The 8,659-nt window shown below is 53.9% G+C and overlaps 1 protein-coding gene across 1 annotated transcript in view; it reads right to left on the bottom strand.

Moving 5' to 3' along the window:
* Positions 1-8,057: 8,057 nt before the first annotated feature.
* LOC101659385 (TBC1 domain family member 7) overlaps positions 8,058-8,659 on the bottom strand; it is a 46,762-nt gene continuing 46,160 nt past the window's right edge. Inside the window, exon 8 of the mRNA XM_045298680.1 lies at positions 8,058-8,483. Within this exon, the coding sequence (XP_045154615.1) occupies positions 8,397-8,483 (87 nt within the window). The 3' untranslated portion in view covers positions 8,058-8,396. The remainder of the gene's footprint in view (positions 8,484-8,659) is intronic.

The raw sequence follows: 8,659 nt of genomic DNA on the forward strand, positions 1-8,659 counted from the left end.
ACACCTGGTCAGCCTGCTTATCTACCCAACTATCAACTTGGAAATCTCCCACACTGCAGTTTTTGCCTTTGTTGCCTTTAATTCTTGCAAAACTTCTCGGTATCTTGCCTTGCCTTCAGAGTGTCATCCCTGCACTCAAGTGAACACTGCCTGCCCTCTGGCTTGTGACTTCCCCTTCCTCCTTCCCTCCTCCAAAGGTTTTCATGGAAGTCCTAACCCCTGGAACCTTGAAAGTGACCATGTTTGGAAGTGGGATGGCCAATGATGTTACAAGTTCATCCTGGAGTAGGGTTGGTCCCATCCACCTCGAGTGGGCACCTTGAATCCGGGCTTCCAGCATATAGAGCTGAGACAGGCAGTAAATCTCATCATCTATGACTGCCTTGAGTCATGGATTTTTATTACAGGAATCCTGGGAAACTACCATAGGGGCAGTCGGTATCTGGGGGGGGGGGTGCGCAGAGTTTCTCACCATCTTTGGGAGAGAGGTGGGTTTGATTCCAGGCCAACACACCTCACTTGCAGCCACCACCTAACTGCCAGTGGATTGCTATGGCGCTGAACAGGCCTGTGTTGCTATGGTGCTGAACAGTATTGTGTTGCTAGGGCACTGAACAGGCTTGTGTGTCATTATGTGGCTGAATAGATTTGTTGCTATGGTGCTGAACAGGCTTGTGTGCCGCTATGGTGCTGAACAGGCTGCAGTAGAACTTCCAAGATGGTGACAGAATAGGAAGAAAGGCCTGGTGATTTAATTCCGCAAAATCCCAGAGCACCCCACTGCCATGGAGTCCAGTGCAATTCCCAGAGAGCCTACGGAGCAGAGTAGAAGTGCCTGCTGTGGGTTCCCGAGGCTGTAAATCTTTACTGGGGTCGAGAGTCTCATTTCCCTCACAGTGTCTGATGCATCTGACTTGGTGACCCTGCAGTTACCAGCCCAACATGTAATCAACTCACGTGCTACAACCATAGGAAACCCGCCGGCATACAACAGTCTGATCTGCAACCAATCATGCAGATGATGCAGGACCAGGAAGTAGGGCCAAGGGGTTGCCAGGAGTCTGAGCAAACCCAGGTAGCAGCCAACAAAAGAAGGCTAATACCAGCCCCCTTCTCCATGTTTCCCATAAGGAAACCATGGCACGGGCCGTGAAGTGGACACAGAGCAGCAACGTGGGAGTGGAACCGGAAGACCAGCTCCCTATCTGTGCTCATCATGGTTCCACGGCACTGCCTCTCTGAAATGCTCCCCAGAGATGGGAGCAGTGTTTCCGGCTGAGGAGTCGCATGGCAAAGTGAGACATGCCGTAGGCAGGAGCCAGGAGGCCTGGGTTCTAGCACCTGCTCTGATACTAACTGTGGCCTCGTGTAACCCACCCTCTCACCTGGAAGAGAGCCTTTCTTATCTGTAGGCTGGGCAGGGAGGGCCAGGGCCATCAGGCAGCCTGATCTCCGTGTGTTCCTTCAGCCCTGACATTCTTTGGGCCGAGGCCAGGACGTGCCTTCCAGGTGAACCTGAACTCAGTCAGCCTTAGTGACTGCCCGACCTGATTTGCTGTATTTAGGGTCACCCCAAATGCCACCAGGCCTGACCAGACACCCAACTCAGCCCGGACGCCCAGGGGTTGGACATCTGGGAGCACCCTTCAGGCAATCAGATGCAAATGCTAAATGCAGTTGCTTGGCCACTCGACCAGGGGGAGGGCAAGGAGCCGGGCAGAGCATACCTGCTCGGACTTCCAGCATGCGTGATACCAGGCATGATATGTCCACATAGGGAATGCCTGGCCAGGTGAGACAGCCAAAGCCCCCACTCTGATCATCTCTACCTGAAAGGACTGGCCAGGCCACCTGCCACTGGTGGTCAGAAACCAGAGAGACCTGGAGAAGAAAAAGCCAGTCAAACGCTGTCCAAGGTGGGAGGTTCCTAGCTGCCATCCGGGCTGCTGTACAGACACACGTCATCAAATGATCTCCTGAGTGGGTGGGTGTTCTTTAATGTCCCCCAATTTGCAGAGGACACGGCCACAGGGTCTCCACACTACCACGGACTCGAGGGAGGGGCCTGGCCGCCATGGTTCTGCTCTACCGCCCCTCCCCTCTTGGTTATAGATGAGGGACCCTGCAGTCTCTTGTCCATGGATTCCCAATTGGAACCCAGCGCCTGTCCCTGGAGGGTGGATGTGCAGCATGTCAGTGCAGGAGCTTAGGGCCGGAGTTCACCTCCTAGCATGCCTGAGAAGCAGCACGCGCCTGTCTGGGGAGAGGGGCTGCAGCGGACACGCAGAGCCCAGTGGTGTGAGGACGCAGGAGCGGGGCCCCACACTCCGGGATCCTATGATGGAGTCGCCTCGAGTAAGCTAGCCCTAGAACCATCCTACTGCTTGTTGTCAAAGGGGTACCAAGCAACGCTGAGCTGGGCATCCAGGGTTTCCACACCCAGTGACAGCCTTCCTATGAATAGGACATGATGCCCACCTTAGAGAGCTCACCAAACCCAAACCAAACTCACAGCCAGCGAGTGGATGCTGACTCATAGCAACCCTATAGGCCAGGGTAGAACTGGCCCTGTGGGTTTTCGAGACTGTAACTTTATGGGGGGAAAAAGCCCGGTCTTACTCACAGATCCTTGTAAACTAATGTAACCATGTTGAAAGGCCACCAGGCTGGGGCAGGAGGCACAGGGCAGGGAGGGGCTTCTGAGGAGAGAGGCTGCTTGCGCTGAACCTCAGCAAGGAGGAGGCTGTAGCTCTGCAAGGAGAGAGGGCGACAGCATGGCCACAGGAGGAGGGGGGATCATGTTTCAGGAGAGAAAACATATGTACGGGTAGGCTCAGTTGAGTGGCCACCACATGAGGTAGTTAGTTTATAGTGCCAACCTGGCCGATAAACACATGTGGGATTAATTGAAGGGCAGAGGGATAAATGGCTTGGTGAGTCTCGCCTTTCGAGTTCTCAGGTCTCCTGCTCTCTGATGGTTGGACCAGGGTGCAGTTGCCTTAGCCAGTTCCCTGCTTCACCTGGCAAGGCTCATTTCCTGCAAGGCATCCCTGAGGAGAAGCCACATGGACCTACCCCGATGCAGCCCTGGGTGCTGGAGCAGCCGTGTGGAGACCCCTGCCAGCGCTGAGATGTTTACACGCTCACTGATTCGGTGTTTTGCAAGTTTGAGGAGGACTGCAGATCGGTGTCAGACAAATGGGCTAATTTTGGACTTGTGGACTTGGGCGGCACTGGGTTGGGATTGTGCACTTGATGTGCACTTACCCTTTATATAAAACTCTCTCTTATACATGAGTTTCTGTGGATTTGTTTCTCTAAAGGACCCAAACTAATACACCACCCGTCTGTCATATGGAGGTGACCTGCAGGTGGCTGTGATGCTGGAAGCTAGGCCGCCAGTGGTTGAAGTGCCAGCTGCCTCATTCATAACGGATGGGTCAAGGGGCACTTCCAGACCGAGCTGGACTACGGAAAAGGCCTAGCAAGCCACTTCTGAAGAGTATCCGGTGAGAAGCCTCCAGTTCACAACAGAATACTGCCAGGTGTGGGAGTGGCAGTGCTGGGAGGTGATGTCCCGAGCCTGCATGATAGCTACACTGTGCAGCATCGGCAGAAAGGACAACCTTGGCCATACCCCCGCCTGGAGACGGTGCAGGCCCGTGCAGGCCCGGGTGACGTTGCTTCTGCTGCGCATGAATGGAGGTGCCAATGAGGAAAAACAGGCAGGACGGGGTAGAATTCTTGGTCTCAAGAAACTTACGTTTTAAAAGGAAACCACCTTCAAAAGTTTAATGAAAGTGCAAGATAATCCACCACAGACTTCCCGGAAGGCTGCAGCAGTTCTGGGGAAGAATGCATCATCTCAGCCTGGAAGCATGATGTGTCCAGGGTGGTGCAGCTACTCCTTGAGTAGGTCCACTCGGAGAGGGGACCTATTCTGCAGGGTCAGCCACGGAAATCCGCCTGGAGGAGAGCCCTTGGGCCCCAGTGAGGTGGCCTGGAGTTGGAGGGGACTGGCCTGGTTTGCAAGGTGGAGTGCAGCCTTGCAGCGTTAGTTCAGGGCTCGGACGGAGCCGTGCGGCCACAGTCATGCAGGGGCGCTTGTCCAGACCCCACCTTCCACAGAGCTCCGCTCTCCTACACGTGCTTTCCTGTTCAACCCTGTGAAGGGTCGGGACTGCTGACCCAGCGGCTGCTTCCCGGGCAGGAGCAAATGGAGACATGGGTCACAGAGCCAGCGAGTCAGCACCGGGCTCAGACTCCAGGGCCACCGCGCAGTCCAGCCAAGGCCCGTTGTCGCTTCCTCCGTGAACATGGGAAGAGGACAAAGAACTGTTCCCTTGGGAGCATTCTAGCGTTCCTCAGGACACCCCCGGCCCCAGAATCCCTCGGGAGTGCAGAGGCAACCTGAAGGACTAAGAGCAAAAGACAAAGCTGTTTCCTTTCCTTAAGATCCAGGAGGGCAGTGCTCTCTAGTTTGGGGAGGGGGGAGGTTCTTGGCCATTAGCCTGTACGCCGAGGGCATCCACGTTGCTGTGATTATGAATGAAGACGAGTTAGGGAGCACCGGAGCAGGTGGGCTGGAGGGGGAGAGATGGTTGCTTCTCCACACCTTGCCACCTCCCTCACACGGCTTCTTGGCATTAAGCCGAGAGGGCACACAGGCAGGCAGGCAGGCATGGGAAACAGAGGTGTGCGGACGGCCGATAATCCAGGCTGCTGCGGAGAAACCAGCTAGGAAAAGAAGGCTGCTGGGAGACCCGTGGACAGGAGGCACCGGTGTTTGCTGGAGCTCTAGAAATCCCAAGAACTTGACCAAACTGTGCTTGTGAGGTGGTGTGGGGGGCCGGAAGGTTAACAGTTCGAAACCACGAGCTGCTTCAGGAGAAAGGCAGGCGTTTTACCAGCCCCAGTGGAAGCCTGCAGAGGCCGGTCTAGCTGCCCTACAGGGACGCTGAGTTGGCATCACCTCGATGGCAGTGAGTGTTAGGGGTTTAGGTGCTTGTTTCTAAATTCCTACGAACAGCATCATCAACAAATGTACGCCTATCAAGTTGATTCCAATCCATGGTGGCCTTGCAGGACAGAACAGATCCGCTGCATAGGGTTTCCGAGACTATAAAGGTAAATGTATACGGGGCCACGCCCCCACTTTCTGAGGAAGCCCACATTCACAGCTGTTTGATTGCCAGAAACCCTGGGCTACAGCAAGAGAGTTCTGCGGTATCCTGAACAAATGCTTCCAAGAAAGCCAATCTGGGAGCCTTCACTTCAGGAGGTGGCCCCTTCTTAGGAGGCAGGAGACAGAAACATTTCCCTAACTGCTCTCAGCAGGAGAATTCTGCTCTTACAGTGAACTGGGCCCCATCTACCCTGAGCTGTCTTGGCTTCTGCGCCCTAAACCTTGCTGCCGGGGCGGCGCCTTTTCTAACACAGAAAACTCGGTGCCGGCCAGCAGACCCACTCACTTCATGAAAAGCCCCATCTCAGCCCCACAGGCGGGCAGGAGTTAGCCCCACGTGGTCTGAGAGAATACACCTGCAGTTTATTTTGAGTGACACAGTAGTCCCCTTCCACTTCAGATCAACTAGCACCTAGCCAAGTCTGTGAAGAGGGACTTCAGCACCCTAGACTACTCCTCCACCACCCACGCACTCCCTCCCTGGGACCACACCCCAGCCAGCGGGTAAACACAAGCCGCCACTAGCATTCCTGGACTCCATCAGCTCTAGCTGACCAGCGGGCAAGTCTTCAGTAGAAGCCAAGTTCTTTGTGCTTCAGGACTCCTCTGGGAATTCCACACACAGGAACTGGGAGGGGGAGTCTTCCTGCGTGTGTCCTCCAGTGCTGTTTAACCTTCCCAGCTGAGCGAAGGGGCTCATCCAACTCTTATCACAATCCATACATACATCAATTGTGTAAAGCACATTTGTACATTCATTACCCTCATCACTCTCAAAACATTTGCACTCCTCTGGCATCAGCTCATTTTCCCCTCCCTCACTGCTCCTCCCTCCCTCATGAACCCTTGATAATTTATAAATTATTTTGTCATCTTACACTGTCCAACATCTCCCTTCACCCACTTTTCTGTTGTCCGTCCCTGAGGGAGGGGGTTATATGGAAATCCTTATAATCGATTCCCCCTTTCTACTCCACCTTCCCTCCACCCTCCCAGTATCGCCACTCTCACCACTGGTCCTGAAGGGATCATCTGTCCTGGATTCCCTGTTACTGGTTCGTATCTGTGCCAGTGTACATCCTCTGGTCTAGCCAGATTTGTAAGGTAGAATTGGGATCATGATAGTAGGGTGGGGGTGGGGGGGTAGCATTTAGGAACTAGAGGAAAGTTGTATGTTTCATCGTTGCTACCCTACACGCTGACTGGCTAGTCTCCTCCCTGCGACCCTTCCGTAAGGGGATGTCCAGTTACCTACAGATGGGCTTTGGGTCCCCACTCCGCACTCACTCTTATTCACAATGATATGATTTTTTGTTCTTTGATGCCTGATACCTGATCCCTTTGACCCCTCATGATCTCACAGGCTGGTGTGCTTCTTCCATGTGGGCTTTGTTGCTTCTGAGCTGGATGGCCGCTTGTTTACCTTCAAGTCTTTAAGACCCCAGACGCTGTATCTTTTGATAGCCGGGCACCATCAACTTTCTTCACATTTGCTTTAACAGCCCACCCACTCCTCACTTACCAACAGGGGAGGTTCCAAAGACCAGGTTGCTACATGAATGTCAGCATTACGCCAAAATAGGAATTAAGGAGACTGCCCCCTATCAGACCACAACATAGAGGATGATGACAGCATTTTTGAGGGGTGGGTTTTTTTTTATATTTTTTTATTAAAAGGTCATTTTATTGGGGGCTCTTAACAGTGCACACATCAATTGTAATCAGGCATATTTGTACATATGTTGCCATCATTATTTTCGAGACATTTACTTTCTATTTGAACCTTTGGTATCAGCTCCTCTTTTCCCACTCCCTCCCGCCCTCATAACTCCTTGATAAATTATTGTTTTCATATTTTACACTGACCACCGTCAACCTTCCCCCGTGGTTTCTGCTGATGATGCCCCTGTGGTGGGGTGGGGTGGGGTGGGGTTATGTGTCCATCGTGATAGGTTCCCCCTTCCTCCCCTCATTTCTCCACCTTCCTCCTACCCTCCTGGTATCACTACTCCCATTCTTGCTCATGGATTCCGCGTGGACGACATCATTTGGTAACTGCCAAGCCCTTGCAGGAATCGTGGCCCAGCCACATGAACACACAACCTGAGCCAGCACAGCCAGCATCGGCCCTGCCTGGGAACTCAGCATCTGTCCAGTGTGCACGGTCAGTGAGCTGACTGGCAGCTTTTTCTCACAGCGGCTGTAGCTCGATGTGCCGTTGACAAGAGAGTGGCTAAGTACGGAGGGAGGTACATGAACGAGGGGCGGCAGTGTGACTTTGGGAGGTGCTTGGTGTCAAACAGTTCAATCCACCTGGATGTGCGGTCTTCTCGACACTGTTCAGCCCTCTCGCCTTGCTGACGATCAGCAGCGTGTCCCTGTACGAAGTACCAGCTGGCTTCGACAACTCGGCACGGCCACTCCATCAGTTCGTGTCTCTCCTCTGCAGGAGCATCCTCAGACTTGGGCAGGTCAGACAGCTGAAATGTGGCCTCTCTGTGTCCCCCTCACTCGTCAGCCTCACACAAAGAGCTCCGTTTCACGAGCCAGGGTCTCACACTTTGGAACTGTGCGATGAACAGAAGCCGTTCTATGGTCCAGCACGGCCCAGGGCCACTAGCCATGAAACCTGACCGGCAGTTTCTCCCTTTCTGCTCTGCGGGATGGTGCACCTGCCCTAAAGCCCTCCCAAAATGTCATGACCCACGGGGGACACGCCCCAGTGTGTACATTTAGACAGACATTGCTCAGTAACTTCCAACAAGAATTCCCTCTATCAGAGCGGGGAAGAGGACTTGTTAACGTCTATTTAACGAGATATGCCTCAGCAGAAGCTCAGAACGAAACAAGCACTGAATCAACCAAAGCCAGATCCGAGGGGCCCACAAGGGGAGCTGCTCTTTATTCCAGAACTAGGCCTTCGACGGTGGCTAACGTGGCATGGTGCTCTTCTGGGAGAGGCGTGCACTCGTGTTTCACTGCTTCTTCATGTGCCTCCCCCACCCCAGCTGAGTGCCTTCAAAACAGGGAGCTATTATCTAAGCACCCTTGACAGAGGCTCTTCAGAGTTGAACTTGGACTTCCGAGTCACCTCCGCAATGCAGCATGGCAGGTCTCATGATTAAATCATTTCACTGGGGAAAGTTACACTTTGAGCACAAGACCAAGAGCCCGGTTCCCACCGGGTCCAGCAGGCCGGATGTTGGGCCGCTCAGGCGGAATGTGCCGGGGTCCCACAGTGCTTGTGCCACAAGTCGATGGCCTTGCTCACGATGGCGTCCGAGCTGTCCTGGGGGATCTGCAAGCAAGCAGAGTGACCGGCATGAGGCGTCAGTGCCCACGACACCACAGCGCCCTCACTCTCGGGTGGAACCTGCCTGCGACTACGGTCCCCTGGCTTTTCTGAAAGTGGAGCATAATGGGGGGTGGGGGAGGCAAACTACAGAGGGAAACAAGTTAGTCACCAAAGGTCAC

This window comes from Echinops telfairi, unplaced genomic scaffold, assembly GCF_000313985.2.
Source record: "Echinops telfairi isolate 266 unplaced genomic scaffold, ASM31398v2 ScPeMD7_7439;HRSCAF=8477, whole genome shotgun sequence".
NCBI lineage: Eukaryota > Metazoa > Chordata > Mammalia > Afrosoricida > Tenrecidae > Echinops > Echinops telfairi.